The sequence below is a fragment of the Leucoraja erinacea genome, chromosome 10 (genome assembly GCF_028641065.1).
Source record: "Leucoraja erinacea ecotype New England chromosome 10, Leri_hhj_1, whole genome shotgun sequence".
Classification (NCBI taxonomy): Eukaryota; Metazoa; Chordata; class Chondrichthyes; order Rajiformes; family Rajidae; genus Leucoraja; species Leucoraja erinaceus.
The window spans coordinates 48,816,723-48,840,007 of NC_073386.1; the positions used below are offsets into that span (position 1 = coordinate 48,816,723).

Below are 23,285 nucleotides of genomic sequence, written 5' to 3' on the forward strand. Positions count from 1 at the left end.
AGTGTGATGTGTCCCATTCTGTGCAATATTCACATCAATGGGAATATTTCTCCATTTCAGCTGCACTGTGTACATAATCTGTTCCATGATGTTAGACTCGCTGTCTTCTCTGCTGCTCTCCACTCACATGCCATCAGTTACAAAGAACACAACCCACATTCTTAGTCACACTTGGTGTCTTGTGCAGCTCATGAATTAGAACAATTAACTGACATCCTCCTGTGACACTGTGTACTGACACAAAAAGTTGCCTGACTTCATGTAAACAGCTCCTTGCTAATTTCATCGGTAAATGTGGCATTCTGGAAACATTCTGAGAGCAAAAATAGATGGAAGCCCACTTCTGATAGCTGCTTAATGGTCCTGCTGAAAAGTAAGTGAAAGTTGCATTAGTAAGTTGTACGAGTAAGTGAACCAGACTGATTCCTGGGATGTCAGGACTGTCTTATGAAGAAAGACTGGATAGACTTGGTTTTTACTCTCTAGAATTTAGGAGATTGAGAGGGGATCTTATCGAAACTTACAAAAATCTTAAGGGGTTGGACAGGCTAGATGCAGGAAGATTGCTCCCGATGTTGGGGAAGTCCAGGACAAGGGGTCACAGCTTAAGGATAAGGGGGAAATCCTTTAAAACCGAGATGAGAAGAACTTTTTTCACACAGAGAGTGGTGAATCTCTGGAACTCTCTGCCGCAGAGGGTAGTCGAGGCCAGTTCATTGGCTATATTTAAGAGGGAGTTAGATGTGGCCCTTGTGGCTAAGGGGATCAGGGGGTATGGAGAGAAGACAGGTACGGGATACTGAGTTGGATGATCAGCCATGATCATATTGAATGGCGGTGCAGGCTCGAAGGGCCGAATGGCCTACTCCTGCACCTAATTTCTATGTTTCTATGTTTCTATGAATAATGGAAATTTAGATTTCTTTTTAATGCTTGAACAGACTCCAAAATTCAAAAGGCGAGGCAGTGAGTACTTCACCCCCTTCACACCTCCCCTCCTGTATCGCCATTTCCCCTCATAATACAGGCTATCTACCAAGTCCGCACGCAGACTTAATGCAGGGTCTCAACCTGAAAATCAATAATACCTCCCCACCGCTGTATTCAGAGTTCATCAAGAAACTTGTATTCTGCCCCAGACTGAAGTCTCTTTTCCCTCAAACACTAGTTTATTGTTTCAATAAGCTGGAAGACTGCCTGGCTTGTTAAGGTCACCAGCCTGATTGTGATAGTCCACGTAGACAATAATGTGGAGTAAAGCTAAATATTAACCAAGAGTGAAATACTTAGGCAGTGAAAGCTTTCCGCAACTCTTTTCCTGTCCCTAATCCCACCCCCAACCTCTGCTGTTCAGTACTTGCTGAGTCCTCAATGAATCTCCAGTGGTTTCTCTTGTTCTGCTGGTGGTTGCAAAGGGTGAAGGGAAACATGATCCAGCAGCAGCTGGGAACATTTTCAGAGATTTTTCATTTTATCCCTGGACAAATCTGGAACTCTGGCTGTAAGACTGAACATTTGACAGACTTCTCAAAGAATGGTGAGTAAAATACAAAGGATGATATGGAAAAGAACGGAATTCAGTTACAAACTAATTGGAGTAGTTTATGTGAGAAAGAGTGTATTTAGGAGCAAATCATAGATGTGTTAGAATTCCTGGCAATGGAGTAATTCAAATGTGGGTAGGAAGGAACTGCAGATGCTGGTAATGCACTGAAGATAGACACAAAATGAAATGGAGAAGAAGTGGGTGACGTTTCGGACGAGATCCAGCTGAGAATGTTAAAATACAACACACATCTTGAAGGAAGTCACATCAAAGGATTCCCAGGTAGTGAAGTCAGTCGGTCAGTTGATATTTTACATGGAAATGCAAGATTCAAACAATTTGACACCTTGTAATATGTTTGGCCTGTTTGTTGTAAATTAAAAATGCATAATATGCTCGTTGTGCCAGTTGTTAAGGTGCTAAAGCTTGCATTGAATTCCTCTGTCACTTTCCTCGGCACAGATTCCACGTAGGGGCATGCTGCAATTTAAAGCCCATGAAACTAATCCTCTGGCACTGAGCTTTGGTGCATTTCCAGTGATAGATATGAAAACCCAGCCTCTGTTGTTGCACGTCACGTCAACTTGTAAATGTGGCACCGGAACTGCAGCTCTTCTCATCCAGCGTAGTTAACCATCAACAATTGTCTTTGATAAATGCAGTAAATACTGGAAATACTCAACAGGTATTTGAATTTGTGGAGAAAGAAAAAAAAATTACAAGAGCTTGACAGCAAAGGGAAAGGTTGGTTCTCCGAAGTAGTCAAATTCAATATTGAGTCCTGAGGGCTACAAAATGCTGATTTGGAAGGTGAGGTGATGTCTTTCAAACTGACACAAAGTGCTGGAGCAACTCAATGGGTCAGACAGCATCTTTACTTTGGACAGCGTGGAAACAGGCCCTTTGGCCCACCGAGTCCGCACCGGCCAAACCAAACACTAACACTAAACTAAACCAAACTACACACATACTAGGGACAATTTACAATTTTACAGAAGCCAATTAACCTTCAAACCCACACGTCTTTGGAATGTGGGAGGAAACCGGAGCATCCGGAGAAAACCCATGTGGTCACAGGGAGAACTCTGTACAGGAAACTCTTAACAGACAGCACCTGTAGTCGGCATCGAACTGGGGTCTCTGGCGCTGTAAGGCAGCAACTCTACCGCAGTGCAATTGTGTCACCCAAATCTCTGGAGAACAGGGATAGGTGACGTTTTGGGTTGGGATTCTTCTACATTTTGACAGCTCCACTGTGAAATCTCCTCAAGGTATGCTTACTTTGAATAAGTTCTCCACCTCTCTCTGACAGGAGTTCCGTGAGACCCTCTCTCACTGCTCCCCCACTGATTTCTCGTGCTCTCCGACCATGTTGTGACATGGACTTGCTACCACAGCCACCGGTGATGCCTGCAACACTAGCGTGCCTTGTAACTTCCAGCACTGGTTCCAAGTACTGCCCCAACCTGGATTTCAGGTATCTGCACTCAATCCAATGCTTCTTGCTCTCCAGAGATGCTGCCCGACCTGCTGAAGTACTCCAGCATTTTGTGTCCTTTTGTATAAACTAGCATCGGCAGTTCCTTGTTTCTGCTGTTCTTTAAACTTGCGTTGAAATAGAAAGAGGCTAAAGACAGGGTCAGAGTGGGAATTGGATGCAGAATGAAAGTGATAACTTAGCAGACTGATTAGACTAAAGCAGTTACCCAATATGTATTTCATTTCTCCTTTGTAGAGTCCACCTACGTATCTAATGCATCACAGACACAATCAGACTGATCATGCATATCTAACAAGTATTCACCACCCTCTGAGATGGCACCAACAACATTTGTACTATCTGGGCTCTGTTGCACACCACCTTGTCATTTCCGTTATTCTCTCCACCCTTCTCTCTGATTTTTCAGCATCTGTAGTTTTTTATTTTTTAATAGCAGTTTGAAGTTAGCAAGTTTCAGCGATCATACATAAACACAAGGAGAGTTCAGGCGTGTGAATGTAGCAGAGCGGCAGAATGCATTGTAGCATTGCTCAACAATGCATGGTTCAAGCAGACCACAAGCCCTCCTGTAACACAATGTTGACACGGCACCTGGATATGTTCTAGTTGTCACTCTGCAACATCAGATAATGCTGCTTCATGCAAGAGAATCTGTTATTTTAGTATATGCAACTGCTTTATTACATCAAAAGGTTTAAAAGATGTTAAAAGATTTTATTTAAAAAAACCTCATTATTGGTCTGGTATAAAACCTTTTCCCCTTTATTTTAGCAAACACGTTGGAGGCCTGGTCCTTCTTGATCCAGGATAGTTATAAGGAGATAATGAGTTGGTACTGCAGTGTGCACGAGTGCTGTGGGGCAGGAGACTGTCGGCTCATCAACAACATTACAGGTTTGTTGAATGGGGATTAATTTACAGTTTTATAGGATAGGAGGAAATAATTCAATAAACCTGACCAGTAAAAATCTTCACAACTTTAAAGTGTATGTGTTTTGATTCTGTTCTGTTAATATCAGATTGAATGCAAGTCCCCTATTTTGAGAACATGTGAGGGATAGGATCAAGCTGGGGAAGGGTTTCACACTGTTAGTCTGCACTGAGAGCTCGAGCGGTTATGCAGCCACCGTGAGCTGGGCTGGACTGGAACTGAGAATGTACATGGCTGATACTCAGCTGTGATGCTGCCAATACCTCCAGGACATAACTGTGCATCTCTCACTTACTGATCCACTGGTCTGAACTGTCTGATCATGGGGTTTGACTGGTGAAGGTTTTATTCTCTGGCCCATTAGAAGGATGAGGGGGATTTAGAAGGATGAAGGATGAGGGGGATCTCATTGAAACCTTCTGAATAATAAAAGGCCTAGATAGAGTGGGCGTGGACAGAGTTTAGGAACAGAGGCACAGCCTCAGAATAAAAAGACGTATCTTTAGAATGGAGATGAGGAGGAATTTCTTTAGTCAGTGGGTGGTGAATCTGTGGAATTCATTTAAACAGATGGCTGTGCAGGCAAAGAGTTTTTTTAAAGCGGAGATTGATATGTTCTTGATTAGTAAGGGTGTCAAAGGTTACAGAAGGTAAGAAATGGGGTTGAGAGGGAAAAATAGATCAGTCATGATTGAATGGCATAGTAAGTTCAATGGGCTGAATGGCCTAATTCTGCCCCTTTTTAGAGTTACAGCAGAGAAACAGGCCTTTCAGCCCACTGAGTCCACTACGACCAGCGATCCCCATATACTCGTACTATCCTACACACTGGGAACAATTTACAACTTTTACCGAAGCCAAATTAACCTACAAACCTCTACGTATTGGGAGCGTGGGAGGAAATGGGAGCACCCGGAGAAAACCCACGCAGTCTTAAGGGGAACATACAAACTCCGTACAGACAGCACCTGTAGTCGGGATCAAACCCAGGTCTCTGACACTACCGCTGTGGTACTGTGCCACCCCCGTGTTATGCCAACCATATGTCTTATGGTATATCTATACTATGTTAAACATAACTGAAATTCCACTCAGGGACTTTAGCAGACAAGAGGCTTAACAAACCATTCCTTGTTTCTAGAGCAAAAATCAAAATGCTGGAAAACTTCAGTAGGTCTGACAGTATCTGTGGAAGGAAATAACAGACAATGTTTTGGGTCGGGACCCTTTTTCAGACTAAAGGTGTAGACGAGGGAGTAAGCAGTGACAATGGGCAAGAGCTTGAAAGTGGTAGGTGCACCCAGGTAGAGTAGGGCTGAACAGCAGATGAGTCAAATGGGGCTGGGGGGGGGGGGGGGGGGGGGGGGGGGGGGGGGGGGGGGGGGGGGGGTGGGGGGGGGGGGGGGGTGGTGGGGTGAGAGAGAGAGAGGAGGAAATAAAGGTGACGATGACCATGCCTGGTGGTGATAAGTGGAGAAGACAAAGGTGCAAATGGTGGGATTTGATACGGTTATTTTGTGTCCTCTCACACTTGCTTTGAAAAATATATTTAGTTAAACAATGGTGCAACTCTGGAGTAAATATTGAAAGGTTTTAAGATTTGGTCTTGTGTTTTCTAATTAGGTCTTAGCTACGACCTGCAGATAAAATTACATGGACAGCATTTGGCCAAGGCAGTTGTGGTGAAAGCAGTTAAAGGTTTCGTAGCAAACAAAAACCCGGAGAAAGCATTGGCACTTTCCTTTCATGGCTGGTCTGGTACAGGCAAGAATTTTGTGGCAAAAATGATAGCAGACAACCTGTACCGAGATGGACTAAGAAGCGAGTGTGTGCATTTCTATATCGCTCCCTTCCACTTTCCACACGCCAGCCTGGTGGATGTTTACAAGGTAAGTCACGCTGAGGGGATTGACTAGATATCAAGTCCACTCGGACATATTCTGTGCTTTATCTGCTCAATCTCACCCTCGCAGCATGGAATAGATATTTTGCTTGGGCAACTTACAATCCAGTTGTATGAATATTGATTTCTCTAACTTCAAGTAACCCCTGCATTCTCTCTCTCCCCATCCCCCCCCCCCCCCCCCCCCCACCCAAGTTGTACCAGCTTCTCGTTCTCACCTAGCAAACAGCTAACAATGGCCTGTTTCTTATATCATTGTTAGTTTTTTGAATATCTTTCATTCATTTGTTCTATATCTCTCTATGTCTATATATCTCATTTCCCTCTCCCCAGACTCTAGTCTGAAGAAGGGTCTTGACCCAAAATGTCACCCATTCTCTCCAGAGATGCTGCCTGTCCTGCTGAGTTACTCCAGCATTTTGTGTGTATTTTCAGTTTGAGCCAGCATCCACAGTTCCTTCCTATATATAGATATGAACTCTTTGTGCTACTCCTTCAGCAGGCTGAGTGGGTCATTCTATTATAATGAGGTTTCCCCAAGGTGTTTCTTGGATGTAACGCAATTGATGAATCACCTCCCCACAATAATCTGATGCATTTGTCCCCGAACACGGGTTTGGAGTTTCACAGCAGCTGCCAATTGAAACTGACAAGCAATCTATTGGAAAAAAGACAGTGCCAAAGTAATCAGCTGGTCAGGCAGCCTCTCTGGAGAACATCAATAAGCGGTGTTTCGGGTCGGGACCCATCTTCAGACTAATCGTAGGAGAGGGGTTTGGGGAGGGAGGGGAGACGAGGGGCAGGTCCAAGCCTGGCAGGTAATAGCCTGATGCAGATGATTGGGGAGAGGGTTGTTTGATAGGCAGGTGGTAGACAGGCCAGAGATAAAAACACGGAAAATATGTGGTCAAAGGATTGAAGATATACGAATTGTGAAGCTGGAGGAAAGAATGTAGGTGATGGGGAAGGGGAGAACTAGGTTAATCTATTTACACTTGTGCACTGACACTCTGTTATACAATGTAACATTGCCTTTTGTATTTGTAATTGGCAGTAATAAAAATGAGTTTGTAGTCGTTAAAAAGACATTTGTATTTGAAAACCTTGCAGGAAAAATAACTTTAATTGTGAGTCTCAAACTCCCTGAGTCCCAACCTCTTTATCCCCGTTGACACGATAATTTTTTTATAACGTGTGGTTTCTCAGCAATGCAACTATTGCATTATAACTGAATCACCTGAATTCCTCCCCGCATCAGGGTGCATGCGGAGAGAGTAAACAGCATTGCAAAAAAGGAAGAATTGATCTCAAATTGATATAAAGGCAGAATCCTCACGGTTATTTTTCTTATTTCTTCAGACTCAGCTTCAGCAGTTCATTCTGTCAGCTGTACAACAATGCCAACAATCCTTGTTTATTTTCGATGAGGCAGAGAAGCTGCACGACGGCCTTATTGATGCCATCAAGCCTTTCGTTGACCACTATGATCATGTGAATGGAGTGGACTTCAGAAAGTCAATGTTTATTTTCTTAAGGTAATCTCAATTTAAATAGTCACGGAGCTGTTTCATTCTGCAGACAACAAAATAGGCAGGACTATTAGTCCCAGCTACTGGAGCAAAGGTTTAGCAAAATAACTTGAGATGAGAGTAAGTTTAATTGGCAGCAACAGTATGACTGTCAAAATCAATGCTTCCTTGCTGTAATAACAATGTCCAAGAGAGATTGTTCCTAGATTCTAGGTCGAACTGTGGCATATTCAGCTGCTTTCCTTGTGTATTTGCAAGCATAAGGCATCTGCTTACTCATGCGTATCCAAGTATGTGTATCTGTATATGCAGTAAGTGAGCAAAGTACTGCTTCAAGATTAATCCTCCTTCTACTAAAGATTATTTTTATTTATTATATTTGAGCTTATTATATTTTTCCCAGATACTTCAGAACTGCAGTTAAGGTTAATGTAGTCTATGTTCGGGTGTAGTTGAGTTAGGTCCAGCTCATGGTAGCTCCTAAGCTCATAGAAGTAGGTCTGGGATTTAGATGTTTAACATGGATCGGTGGGTGCCAGAACTGAATGACAAGGCCGTCTGCAATATTATGCCGTGAAACCAGCCAAATCTTCATTTTATACTTTTACAGTAAACAAAATCAAACCGAATGAACTCAGAATTGCACAAAATCAATATTTCTGGACAGCTCTCAACCCTGATAACGGGAAGTTGCGAACTCAAATCAAACTCGCTATTGGTAAATGTTGCACAAAGATCAAATAGTGAAGTTTCAATGTCACAACCTTATTTTAAATAAACTGTACATGTGGAACTACTCCGATCAATAATATTGCAACTGATTGCGTGCTCCCTAGATAACCTGGGTTAAGACCATATTCTCTTTGCAGGCACTCAGCTGGGTGCACATTTAATTATTTTTTTGGTCTCAGCCAACTAGAACTCCTTCCAATTAATTAAAGAAAGCTCCAGCAGCAGTAGCTGAGGGAGTTCCCATAATCAAGTGCAGGAAAACATACCCAAATGCCCCTGTCCAACTTAGGAAACCTGAACGGAAACCTCTGGAGACTTTGCGCCCCACCCAAGGTTTCCGTGCGGTTCCTGGAGGTTGCAGGTAGTAGAAGCAGGTAGGGAGACTGACAAAAACCTCCGGGAACCGCACGGAAACCTTGGGTGGGGCACAAAGTCTCCAGAGGTTTCCGTTCAGGTTTCCTAAGTGGGACAGGGGCATAAGACTCTTGATAGGGAGAGTGAGTGAGTGAGGTATTTGAATGAAGCACAACATTGATGCACCTAGCTAACTCATATCAGTGTGTGATGGGAGAGAAGGTCCAGGGAGGGGAACAAGCATTGGACAGAGATAAAGAGTTTATGTCTAAAAATGCAGTCAAAGCAACAAATTCCAAGAACCTGATAACAAGCAGATTTAGGAATGTAGACAAGTGGAATGGGATGAATAACCAGCTGTAACCAAAGAAAACCTTGGAGGAATGTGCAGACTGCAGTTGACTTGGATCATTTCAGTCCTTGAACAATGTTGAGGAAGATTGTAGGGATAGCCAATAATTCAAACAACAGGAGTATAGTGGAAATGGTAAATAAACACACTAAAGATGAGGATAAGGATTGAGATACAAGCAGGTAACATGGTGGAGTTGGGAAAAATTAGAAAAACGAATCAAGGAAATGTGAACAAAGGTAGGGTCTGAAGACATTATTATTGTGTATCAACTGATTGGGGGTGCAAAACTAAGATTAGGGATTATTAAAGCATTGAGGTTCGGCACAATGGGAGAACAAATGGCTCTTGAGCCACAAGCTACAGATAGAAGCCAAAAAGTAAGGCTTGAATTTCCCAACAATTCACAGTGGCGCAGCGATAGAGTTGCTGCCTTACAGCAAAATGCAGCTCGGGTTCGATCCCGGCTACGGGTGCTGTCTGTATGGAGTTTGTACGTTCTCCCCGTGATCTGCGTGGGTTTTCACCGAGATCTTTGGTTTCCTCCCACACTCCAAAGACGTACAGGTTTGTAGGTTCATTGGCTTGATTAATTGGCTTGATGAAAATGTAAAATTGTCCAAGTTGGCGATATGCAGATTACTGCCCTGCCGACTACAAAATTCAAAAGGTTCAGAATTATTAAAGGAAGTTTGATCAATATCTAGATTCTTAATTACTGTTGCATTTTATACTTGTTCCTCGAATATTCCTTGGAGGTTAAGAAAATATACACATCGTATTGTGCAACTATACAGGGGGTCCTAAGGGCAGATTGTCAGGTGACTGAGTTTTGTCTCGTCAGATGAAAACGTTTTATTTTGAAACACAAGGTCCGAGTTAATTTTCTATCCAAGGAGGGCACAAGTACAGCACTGCAATTTACAGTAATCTTTACAATTCATGATGAGTTATTGGCTTTTAGATGTAAATCTGCAGAGTTCAAATCAATATAGTAGTCAGACACAAGTGAAAACATTTGGCCGTTTAACCACACAGTTTCCATCTTGTTGATGCGTTTTGGACCCTGAGCAGTGTGAAGTGATGCATCGTTCTTGCTAATCTGAAAATTCCTGCAAAAATGACTACCATGAATCCGTGTCAGGGTCTTTGAAGACGAGTGTCATGGTAAAAGTGAGTTCTAGGTTTCGACATAAATGGTTGCCTCAGAGGTGCAGAAATGTCTTTCCTCAAAGGATTGTGAATCTTTACGTTCCCTCAATCATAGAGCTGTGGGTACACATTACATTTTCAGCATCAATGGATTTGCGAACAATAAGAGGGATGTCGGCTATAAAACTGAACTTGAAGAGTGCTGACCTTGCTCTTTTTAAGTGCTTTGTTATGTTGCTTTTTTCCCAGTTATCGACTATAAAATTTAAAGCCAGCAGTAATAGAATGTTAAAATGAGAAACTAAGTAACTACTATAAACTCATGGATTCAATGCCATAGTCATATTGGGCTTAGTAACTTGTTACCGAATTAATGTACAACCATGGTGTAATCCTAATTGTTCAATATTATCAGATACTAATTTCTTTCAAACATTCCTGCACTCTCTAGTAATATTGGAGGAAGTTCCATAAACAGGGTGGTGCTTGAAAATTGGCAAGCAGGACGAGACCGCGAGGAGATCACCATGGAAGACTTGGAACATCGGATCCGAAGAGAAGTCACCACATCAAAAGGTAAATTCAATTAGAGCTACACAGTGGGCCAAGGTATGCTGACCAACAAGTACCAGTTTATATTAATCAAATTTTCTAGCACGTGATCTATACCTTTGGTGTTTCAAAAACCTGGCTAATATCACAAATGTTGCGAGAATATCTGCCTACACCATCCGATGGTCCTTGTAATATTGTACACCTCGATCAGATTTCCCCAACCCTTCCTAGCTCCAGGGAAAACAAACCAAACCTATCCAATCTCTTCGCATAGCTGAGAGGTTCCATCAAGGCACCATCCTGGTAAACCTCCTCTCTAGTGCAATCACACCCTTCCCGTGGACCAGACGTACACATATAATTTCTTAGGGCCTCGACCTGAAACATTACCCATTCGTTCTCCCCACAGATGCTGCCTGTCCTGCTGAGTTACTCCAGCATTTTGTGTCTACCTCCAGTGTAAACCAGCACCTACAGTTCCTTCCTTAACATTTTTAAGTTGTATATCAGTGCCCTTGCTCTTATATTCCATGCCCTACTAATGAAGGCATATAATATAACCCATGTAGGAAGGAGTGGGATAAAAAAGAGAAAATTAGGGTAGTTAAGAAGCTCTGTGGAATGGGCAGCAGAGACCACGCTGAATTGGAATGAAACATTCAAAGGCATCGTATATGTGATACAACCTTCAACAGAACAAGAAAGTAGGGAATCTGGAGGAGAGTTAGAATGGCTTGTAATAGATGGTTTATTTAAGGCCTCTAACATTAACCTGATGGAAGAAACAAATATAGACTGTGAATACTCATCAACAATAAGGCTATCAATTAACTATGTTCAAAGCAACATACGAACAAAGATAATGTGGTGACTTTTATGCATATTCTCAATATCAGGGGAAGTCACCGTCAGAAGTGTGGTCAATAGACAATAGATGGAGGAGTAGACCACTCGGCCCTTCGAGCCAATCATTTACAATATGTTGGAACATTACTATGAGGATCAATATTTTTAAACTACTCCAAGCTCAGTAACTCTAGCATTCAAATATTAAAAGTTTCTTAATGATGAAATTTGAAGCAGTCATAACTCTTGTCTGTTTCTAGGTGGCTTTGCACAGAGTGGACTTGTGGCTGAGAACCTCATTGACTTCTTCATCCCATTCCTGCCTCTGGAGTACAAGCATGTGAAGTTATGTGTGCGAGATGCTCTACATTCCAGAGGAATCAAATACAATATAGACATCCTGGATGAAGTGGCGAAGGGAATGCTGTACATTCCAAAGGAGGAATACCTATTCTCAGCCCAAGGCTGTAAATCTGTCTCCCAGCGGGTCAATTTCTTTCTACCCTGAAGCATAACATTTAAAGAACATGTTTTCCTAGAGACCATGACACTCCCTCTAGAACAAACCATCCCTCACTGAACAGTAGCTGCTGCCCTCTAGCTCAAAGAGACAAATCTGACTCGAGCAACAGAAGAAATATCCTTTAAGAATTCAAGAAGAAAACTGCCTTCCATTTTCCTGACTTCCTGGTGAAACATGTCTGCACCCTCACCATTGTAAACAGTACAGTCCATACTTTCCATTTTTCACTGTTATTGCATGTTGCAATTCCATTGATATGCATTCATTGAATTCTGTAGAGAATGAAAATATCAGGCAGGATTATATAATTTATGGAACTTTCTCATTGTATACGTTTCTATGCACCAGTCCAGTTGCTTTGCAACCATACATCACCTCAAACACCACAAATTTAAGCTACGTAAAGTGAGATTGAAATATAAAATGTTTTGTCAGAAGTAATAAATGCAATATCATTGGATATTATTGAAATTGGGTGAAGTTCAGCCACGTTTGTTATCACAAAATACCAAAGATACCAAAAACCCATATCACCATGTTCAGCAACACAGTGTTACATTAATGTCATCTTCTCTAGTTTATTTCTCAGTGGGCTGAAACTGCAAGTGCAAAATGATCCTGCTGTTAAAAACGGGTGCAGGAAGAGTTGTCCCAATGTTTGAACTTCACACAATGGGCATCAATACAGCCCGGCAAACCCCCTACTGCAATAAGTTCAGCAAAATGGTAGCAACAGGTTGGGCGTTTTCAAACAGCTGTATCTGCATTGCTCAATAATACACAACATTTCATAGCCAGTCACCGGTACTTGCAAGTACCATAAGAAAATGGAGGCCAAGTGCATAGTTAGTATAGATAGACACAAAAACTCAGTATGTCAGACAGCAATTCTGGAGAAAAGGAATAGTTAGTATAGTTTCAATTTTTTGAAATCCATTCATTTCAAGAATGGCTCAAATGAAATTCACAACAAGTAAAAATGTAAAAAGAAACTAGCAATAAAAATAGATTAAATCTTTTTCCTTTCACAACTATATAACAAGGTTGAGATTTATTTGCTGACAAACTTATTAATTGAACCTGTAATATGATAGATCCACTGGCGCAAGTAATAACTCATGCAGAATATTGTTTCTGGCATATTTGTTGATGGTATACCAGTCCAGTCAGAGATTACAGGTGAGTGAATACAATGGCAGATGGGGGAAGGGACATATTGAAGGAAGAACTGAAGCAGCCGTAGAGAGTAAAGAATAAGACAACTTTGGCTGGAGAACAAAGGCAACGTTTATCCAAGGTCATTTTGTAAAACCTGCCGATTGTGATAATTTGTTGGGGAAAAAAAAGTACTAACCTGATACAAGTTGAAGGCTTATGGCCATAATTTCTGCTCAATTGCAATACAAAATGTTTCGAAACAAAGTGCTTACAAATAAAAAGATGCAACAACATTTAGTTTGTTTTCTGCTTAGCTTCCTTTATTCGCTTGAAGACAGAATACTCTTCTACGTGCTTAAGATCTTCTAATATTTCTCCTGTATAAGTGGCTGAGTTGGCTGAACTGGATTACAAGCAAAACCACAAATGCTAGCCATTTCATCCCATAAAACTGTGGTACTCAGTGAGTAAAGCTGGTTTACCTCTTCCTGTGCCTTGGTGTTCCATGTTTCTAAACTTTGTATCAAACCAGCTGCAATTGGATGTTGTCCCACAATAGGAAGGTCTGTGTTGATGCACCTTTGTGCTGCAGGAGACTGAAGCTCAGCTTTCTTGATTGGAAAGGAATAGTGTAAAATGTAAAGCTCTCACTCCATTATCACCAATGCACCCTCTCATCCTTTGGTTCTAGTTGGTTCATTTTCATCCTGTTTTCCAGTCTAACCCTAATTTTATCCATAATTAAAATGATAACCAATACAGCCTCAGAAGAAAATGCAATTTTGTTTAATGTTAGATTTTAGGCTTGCATGCAACTGGAAAAGCTCTGAGACTTATCTCCCGTGTCCCCCACCCCCAAAGAATATGCATCAAAACAAACTTCATAACCATCCTCACATTAAGACATTCATAGGAGTGCATTTGAAATAACTTCAGAGCATTAACAAACATGACTTTGGTTTGCTCATTCATAAATGGTTGCAGAGCGAGGAAGGAAAATAAGTTAACTGGTTCAAACAAAATATTGGCTTAAGCAATTTTCATGGCCATTTTTGTTTCTGTTATGAGTTTACCATCAATTTTATTTTGATAGTTCCTGGTGTTGGGATGTGAATGTGTGAAAGCTGGTTTATCTATAACCAAGAATATAAACATCACAGCACTCCTGGTCCTGAGCATCATATATAGTGACCATTACCTTCATGGCTAGGAACTACAAGTTGATGAACAATATCCCCTCATTCAAACGATGCAATGATCTGCAGCAATAAAATGCAATGGAGTTGTTTTAAAAAAAATTAAAGATGGACAATCTTAAAGTATATTAATGTGTGAATGATATGCACAGAGTTATATTCACATACACCAGGCCAGTGAAAGAAGAGAGAATTTTAATGGGTATTTTCAAAATCTACTAAAGGCTATCATAAGGTAAATAGCAATGGATTGTTTTGATCAGCTGTCAACAAAAGCACCATGGACTGAGAATCTACAACTGAGAAGTGATTTTTCTCGGTTGCAAGAAGAAAGAATACCTCACCACAGCACTGTGGAGTGTGCAGCAAAATATTCCAGGGCACATCACATGAGTTGAGGCAGAAGATTAGCTGTAGGGTCAGGTGTTCAAAGTAGAGGGAGGAAGAGCAGTTTAGGGAGGGGATTAACTCTATAGTTGCGGACACAGAGGTGAAAATACAATAATAAATGATGGTGGAAGGAAACCCAAGGTCTGAATTGGCCAGTTCCCAAATACTAAGGAGAAATGATAGAGAAAAGCCTCAATTGGCTTCAAGAAAAAAGAGAATTTAGGTACAGGATCCATTAAAGAGGTATTAAAAATTGAAAATCTCTTAAAATGGATGGGATTTTTTTTCCTCTGTAGTGATCCCTGGCACTGGTGACTGACCGCAGGCTGGATGTGTTCATGCGCTGTCGTTAAAAGTTTGCCAAACTAACTTGATTCTTATCAAGAAATGAAGAATAGCTGAAAATCTCATTATTTCAGTAAAAGTTCAGGCTATATTTCTTTGCTCCCAACAATGATGTGGTGCTTATGGATCATTGGTTCTCTTACAGCTGGATTGCATGCCATTTCCAATATTCACGGCATTCTTCTGCAATTTATGGAGCTTTTATTAAAGTTGCTTTGAGCCTGAAGGCAAAAAACAGAACTGCGTGTTCCAAGCGTCAATCTAAAATATAACCAAAAGAAAATCATTCTTTGTATTTGAATGTCACAGGTAAGACTAGCGAGAAAAATACATTGCTCTCCCCATGTTTGTCCCCTCCTACAACCCAACAATCCTCCCAAAATATGTGCTGCTCCATTCCTGGCCTCCTCATACCCCAACCCTCCCCCATCTCCCAGCCTAGCCTTCAGCTACCAAGCCCTGGCATTCCACACCTAAATTCCCATGCCTTGTCCCCTCTCTTCAGCCTCTCACCAAGCATTTGGTTATCTGGTCTCATAATTTCCTGAGTAGCTGACTGTCAATTTTTTTTTGATAAAGCATCAGTAAGGATTTATTGCATTAAAGGCACTTGAATGGGGATATCATGTTTTTTTTTAAGATGGGACATTTGAAGTAGCGTCTATTCTTTGCCTCTGCATTAATTATTTAGGTCAGATTAATATATTTCATGGCTGCCTTGCATTTGCCCCAGCACAAAAAAAAATCACCGAACAGGCCCTGGTGCTAGATGTCACTAAAACACATCACTGGAAAATTACTCTCTGATAGAATCTACTCATGACTACTGTGGCAACAGACAACTGGAGCAGCAGTAGAGTTGCTGCCTTACAGCGAATGCAGTGCCAGAGACCCAGGTTCGATCCCGATTGTGGATGCTATCTGTACGGAGTTTGCACGTTCTCCCTGTGTTCTGCATGGGCTTTCTCCGAGATCTTCAGTTTCCTCTCACATTCGAAAGACGTACAGGTTAATTGGTTTGGTAAATGTAAAAATTGTCCCTAGAGGGTATTAATGTGTGGGGATCGTTGGTCGGCACGGACCTGGTGGGCCGAAGGGCCTGTTTCCATGCTGTATCTCTAAACTAAACTACATGCTAATGACTTTCAATTAAGAATCGGTTCACTGTTGCTTAACTGAAATACTGCCATCTCATATGGAAAATGGCTAACCACAAAGACTCCAATATTCCCCAACCCTACCACAATCTGCAGAGCAGTTTGTCACAGTTTTTAGCCAAAGCATGACAAACGGGGAAGGCACGATGTTTCTAAAGGCAGGGATGCTTGTAGATAATTTAAGAAAAGATGGTTACCTGATGTCTACACTCCTTAAGGGAAGCACAAGTCCAGTTTTGTTTTAAACAGAAGTTCTGCAAAGGAAGAGTACATTTGCCTACTTAACCCTTGCATAAACTGTTTCAAAACTTTGCTTGTATTTGAATAGTCTTCAATAATTGACATATGATTTACTTCTGTAAATGACTGTCAATATGTCTATCAAGCACCATTGAAATTAAACACTTCACCTCAAAGGTCACGGTCATTCTGGTGCAAGGTCATTTTTGAACCACAAAGATCAATAGATTGGATATGGAACGCTGGTGGTTATGCCAGACTCAAAGCACGTACTCTCCAGTCTAAGTATTGCAGCTCAAAATCAGTTTAAAAAGTGGGAAAAAATAAATAAATCAGATAATGAAAAGAAATATTTAATCAATAAAAGTAACCATTGTGCTGGCAGGCTGTGTAAATTAGCCAATGTTTTGCTGCTTGTCGTTTGGCTGACGTGCCTTCTCACAATTGATCAGGACTGGGGTGTGCCTCCCAAGCCCCACTCAGGCAGAGAGCTGAGATATTACCGACAACAGGTCTGCCAATTAACTGTTCAACAGTGGAGATAAATCATAACTAATGTAGTGTTTTCCTCAATAAGAACAATCAGGAGAGAAAACCCTGGATGATTACCATCCGCTCGGGAGAAAATGATCTTAATTAAACCTCTTAATTGAAAACAACTGTAATCAGTGGAGAAAAGTAGTTGAAGCTGTACCTTCAAGGAAGTATCATTACAGTCCAGTTCCTGCATACCTGCTTTGGGATTAACTGTAATGAAATAGGCTATTAGGCATTTTCAGAAAGCAGGCCAACTAAATTGCTCCTGATTTATACCGATCTCAATTGAATGCTATAGACATTCTGATAAAATTTAAAACTACTTGCCCTTCCACGCCTACTACAGGTACTAAACATCAACTATGTTGAGTTTGCATTATTATTGTAGTGTGCACTGAAATAAAGTGTAAAGCTTGTTCAGTGTGCTGTCCAGTCAAATAATACTATGCATGAATTTAATCATGTACAAGTACGAGTGAAATGAATGTAAGAAGATCTACATCTGGGACATACGCAAAGAGTTGCCACGTTCTGGCTCCATCTAGCAGTTTTCAAGTCTCAAGTCTCTGAAAAGTCGGATCGTTGCCCTCGGGAGATGCAATTTCTAATTTTCTCACTTTAACCTGTTCACTGCCAAGTTTGTTTACTATTGGCCATGACCCGAGTATATACTCAGGGGTGGCACTGAACAGGCTAAAGGCTAGTGTCCAGGCAATGCTGGGTGAGTGTGAAGATATTGATGAAGTAGGGGTTGCCCTGACCTGTCACTATGCTGTTGCTTCCTTTCAACAATATATTGAGCAGCCGCTGCAGGCTACACTCGCTCTCCTTGTTCACCCACTGTTGTTGTGCCTCCAGCGGGCCCTTCCATCAACACCGTGACCTGGACCCACTGCGATCACACTGTCTCTCGCAGCCGCCCCTCCGCTTCCATGTGCTTAACTCACATGTCCCACTTCCAAAACTGATCACAAAACTGCAAAGTATTTTCCACAGATGTAGGAGATGAGCTCACGGTCCTTTAACAAATAAAAACATTTCTTCCATCGAACGTGTCCAAAGACAGGCCGCTCGATTTGTTACTAACACCTATGAGAGAGAAGCGAGTGCCACCAAACTTCTGAATTCTCTGGGGTGGAACCCTCTCCAAGACAAACGTGAAGCTCACCGTTTGACCTGTTTTTACAAAATGTTAAATGGTCAGCTCAACATAGACTACAAGACCTACACCAAACCCAAACCAATTAGGAGCAGACGAGGGCATTCGATCCAATTTGTGATCCCAGCTACAAAGACAGACGTATACAGCAATTCGTTCTTCCCCCGCACAATTAAGGCATGGAATAATCTCCACCCAACTATAGTTACCCAACCAGATGCAACTCAATTTAAAGTAGCACTCTCTTCTCAATAACCCTTTCTGGTTTAAGCCCTCCCTTCACCACCTCCAGTTTAAATTCCATTTGGAATATTTTGGAGGACCAAGAAACCAAGAACAAGAAAAGAGAGTCTTTTGATTTAAAGTTAAAAGTGAAATAACACGTATTAATTTCTCTATGATGTTCTGCTCTCCATTATCCAGCTCCCAGTGTATCCAAAAAAATATTTGGTTAAAAAAATGTAAGTTGCATCAGCTTTTTTTCCCACAAGAGCGTGCGTGACCCGATAATGGTTCAATGGTACTTTATTATGGTCATGGTACACCAGTCATTGAAGGTAGGCATGCAGGTGCAGCAGGCAGTGAAGAAACCGAATGGTATGTTAGCTTTCATAGCAAAAGGATTTGAGTATAGGAGCAGGGAGGTTCTACTGCAGTTGTACAGGGTCTTGGTGAGACCACACCTGGAGTATTGCGTACAGTTGTGGTCTCCAAATCTGAGGAAGGACATTATTGCCATAGAAGGAGTGCAGAGAAGGTTCACCAGACTGATTCCTGGAATGTCAGGACTGTCATTATGAAGAAAGACTGGATAGACTTGGTTTATACTCTCTAGAATTTGGGAGATTGAGAGGGGATCTTATAGAAACTTACAAAATTCTTAAGGGGTTGGACAGGCTAGATGCAGGAAGATTACTCCCGATGTTGGGGAAGTCCAGGACAAGGGGTCACAGCTTAAGGATAAGGGGGAAATCCTTTAAAACCGAGATGAGAAGAACCTTTTTCACACAGAGAGTGGTGAATCTCTGGAACTCTGCCGCAGAGGGTAGTCGAGGCCAGTTCATTGGCTATATTTAAGAGGGAGTTAGATGTGGCCCTTGTGGCTAAGGGGATCAGGGGGTATGGAGAGAAGGCAGGTACGGGATACTGAGTTGGATGATCAGCCATGATCATATTGAATGACGGTGCAGGCTCGAAGGGCCGAATGGCCTACTCCTGCACCTAATTTCTATGTTTCTATGATCACTTTTACTGAGGTACAATGAAATTCCGTTTTGCCTACAGTACAGTAAAAATCTTACTGCATGGACATAATCATACTTGAGTAGAAGAGTGTAAGATTAGTAGATTAGACCCAGACAGTACACCAGCCACCACGTTGCTGGTGCCATTTTGTATGATTAAAGTCCAGTTATTAAAATGTAGACTTCTAACTTAAATTTGGAAAGTGGTGAATTCATTGGACAAAGTCAGCATAGATTTACGAAAGGTAAATCATGTCTGACGAATCTTATAGAATTTTTCGAGGACGTAACTAGTAGAGTGGATAGGGGAGATCCAGTGGATGTGTTATATCTGGACTTTCAGAAGGCTTTCGACAAGGTCCCACATAAGAGATTAGTATGCAAACTTAAAGCACACGGCATTGGGGGTTCAGTATTGATGTTGATAGAGAACTGGCTGGCAAACAGGAAGCAAAGGGTAGGAATAAACGGGTCCTTTTCACAATGGCAGGCAGTGACTAGTGGGGTACTGCAAGGCTCAGTGCTGGGACCCCAGTTATTTACAATATATATTAATGATCTGGATGAGGGAATTGAATGCAACATCTCCAAGCTTGCGGATGACACTAAGCTGGGGGGCAGTGTTAGCTGCGAGGAGGATGCTAGGAGGCTGCAAGGTGACTTGCATTGGTTGGGTGAGTGGGCAAATGCATGGCAGATGCAGTATAATGTGGATAAATGTGAGGTTATCCACTTTGGTGGCAAAAACAGGAAAGCAGACTATTATCTGAATGGTGGCCGATTAGGAAAAGGGGAGATGCAACGAGACCTGGGTGTCATGGTACACCAGTCATTGAAGTAGACATGCAGATGCAGCAGGCAGTGAAGAAAGCAAATGGAATGTTAGCATTCATAGCAAAAGGATTTGAGTATAAGAGCAGGGAGGTTCTACTGCAGTTGTACAGGGTCTTGGTGAGCCCACACCTGGAGTATTGCATACAATTTTGGTCTCCTAATCTGAGGAAAGACATTATTGCCATAGAGGGAGTACAGAGAAGGTTCACCAGACTGATTCCTGGGATGGCAGGACTTTCATATGAAGAAAGACTGGATAGACTCGGCTTGTACACGCTAGAATTTAGAAGATTGAGGGTTGATCTTATAGAAACTTACAAAATTCTTGAGGGGTTGGACAGGCTAGATGCAGGAAGATTATTCCCGATGTTGGGGAAGTCCAGAACTAGGGGTCACAGTTTAGATAAGAGGGAAGTCTTTTAGGACTGAGCTGACAAAATCATTTTTTACACAGATAGTGGTGAATCTGTGGAATTCTCTGCCACAGAAGGTAGTTGAGGCCAGTTCATTGGCTATATTTAAGAGGGAGTTAGATGTGGCCCTTGTGACTAAAGGGATCAGGGGGTATGGAGAGAAGGCAGGGATGGGAAACTGAGTTGGATGATCAGCCATGATCGTATTGAATGGCGGTGCAGGCTCGAAGGGCCGAATGGCCTACTCCTGCACCTATTTTCTATGTATAAAGATAGCGGAGTCAGGGGATATGAGGAGAAGGCAGGAACGGGGTATTGATTGGGGATGATCAGCCATGATCACATTGAATGGCGGTGCTGGCTCCAAGGGCTGAATGGCCTACTCCTGCACCTATTGTCACGTTCCGATAAACCCATCTTAAATCGAAAATATCGTAAGTCGAAAATGCATTTAATACACTTAACCGCCAGGCGCTTGTGGGATTTCATTCTCCTGATTATTTCCCCACCCCCCTCCCCCTCCTCCTCAGTCCTTTGCCTCTGGGAGTGTTTTTAATTTCCACGTTTTAAATATGAAATCTCTTTGGCATCTCTCAACCGGCCACCTCACCCCCACTCCCACCACCGCCCCTGTTCGGTCGGAGCGCTCACCAATTCCCTGAGCACTGACGCCCCTTAAATTTCCCAAGTGCCAGCCCCTGCAGGAGCAAACACATGGTGAATTGTCACAGCAGGTAGCAGCTCTGAGATTTTATCAACCGGCTCATCAGATCTGTTGCCGTTCGATGTCCATCTCGTCTCCTGCAAGATTCCTCACCAGTTCCTCCCTCGTCACTTCCTGCCATGGAAAGGCTAACACGGTTCTTATCTCCCTGCAAAATCTCGCCGTACGCCAGCCTCTTCTTCGGTCCTCTCATTTTTTCTCTCTCCAGCTCTCTCTCTCTCATCTTAGATACCTCGCATACAAAACAGCTGACTCAATCAACCTTACATCAAGACGCTTAAATTATCAACGCAACCCAATGCTGCCACGAGGCCAGGCTAGTGAAGTACGGTTTCTACTCAATGTGTATCCCTTTTGCACCATTGTAAAGTCGAAATATCGTAAGTCGAAGCATCGTAAGTTGAGGAGCAGCGGTACTCTGTAATCACCAGAGGGCACACTTACAGACAGATCCTAGATCTGATACAACAGCGTGCGTGCATGTTGCATGTGCTGTTGACGTCACTTACGAGTGATTCACCCGTCATCCAATCAGTTCCCCTTATGCGCATCAGTTGTACGCTATATTTTGCCAATTCCTGTCAAACCAAAATGTTTCAGTAACATGTGGTGTTGTTCAATCGGTTTGACATGTGCAAATATGGATAAACCTGCAAAAAAGAAGACTGTGCTGCTATAACAAGTAATGGGAAGCAAAAAAGGAGTTGGTTAAGCCCGTCAGCGTTGACTCGACAAAGGCCTTCTGTACTTTATGCTGTCGGGAATTTGTCCCTTATCTTGACCTTTCCCCCCCTTATTTGCGAGTGAGAAAGATGGCAACCCTAGTTACACTGTCAGATGCTGGCATCATAATCAGACAACAAACAATGGCTGCAGCAGGAAGACCTTGATGGTTTTACTGGATGGTACACAAAGATAAACTTGCATTCCAGTCACTGACGGTGATTTCAAGCAGAAAGGGACACACGTTGATATTAAAAAAATGAAAACAAAAGACAGACACATAGCGCTGTTGTAACTCAGCAGGACAGGCGGCATCTCTGGAGACGGTTCGAGTCGAGACTCTTCTTCAGACTGTTTGTCCGGGGTGGGGGGGGATACATAGATAATAAGGTGTGAAAACAAATATCCAATCTGGGATTTGTTAAAGCAGCATTACAAAAAGAGAACAGGATTTGACTATTAAACCTGTTGCCTGTCATTCAGCCAAAAGGTGAAGAGGCTGACATTCTATTCTTATTCTGGATACTAAAACAAGGAAAAGTACCCTGAACAGATCTGTAGTTTTAACTGACTGTGTTTAGCAAGTATTCCATAGGAAAGATAATGATGCTACAAACATCTTCTATTTATACTGTTGGGAATTTGTCCCTTATCTTGACCTTTTTCCCACTTATTTGCCAGAATCCTGTACGTTGACTTCAGCTCAGCCTTTAACACCATCATCCCACAGAGACTTGTGGAGAAACTAACCCACTGGGCCTCAACACCACCCTGTGTCACTGGATCTTGGACTTTCTGACAGAGAGACCGCAGTCAGTCCGTGTTGGCAAGAACACCTCAGGCTCGATCACGCTGAGCACCGACCGGCTCCCCTCAAGGCTGTGTGCTCAGCCCGCTGTTGTTCACACTGCTCACACATGACTGTGCTGCCAGATTCAGGGACAATAAGATCATAACATTCGCAGATGACACAACAGCGGTGGGACTCATCAGCGGAGATGATGAATCAATGTACAGGGAGGAAATGAAACAACTAGTGGACTGGTGCGGCAACAACAATTTAGCATTAAACGTCGACAAAACAAAGGAGATGATTGTCGACTTCAGGAGGTCGCAGCCAAAACACACACCCCTCAACATCAGTGGCACCACAGTGGAGAGAGTGGAGAGCATAAAGTTCCTCGACAGTCTCACCTGGTCCAGGAACAACGCTGGGATTGTCAAACGGGCCCATTAGCGAG

General features: G+C 42.3%; 1 protein-coding gene across 2 annotated transcripts; it reads left to right on the plus strand.

Moving 5' to 3' along the window:
* Positions 1–995: 995 nt before the first annotated feature.
* On the plus strand, positions 996–13,375 carry tor3a (torsin family 3, member A). Of its 2 annotated transcripts, XM_055642185.1 has the most exons (6): positions 998–1,537; positions 3,819–3,941; positions 5,602–5,867; positions 7,241–7,416; positions 10,452–10,576; positions 11,662–13,375. In XM_055642185.1, exons 1-6 carry the CDS (start codon positions 1,372–1,374, stop codon positions 11,907–11,909), a joined length of 1,104 nt encoding a protein of 367 aa, XP_055498160.1. In that variant the 5' UTR covers positions 998–1,371; the 3' UTR covers positions 11,910–13,375. The 2 variants fall into 2 exon arrangements, with proteins under 2 accessions (XP_055498161.1, XP_055498160.1); XM_055642186.1 differs by lacking the exon at positions 3,819–3,941 and having other exon boundaries at positions 996–1,537.
* The last annotated feature ends 9,910 nt before the right edge of the window (positions 13,376–23,285 follow it).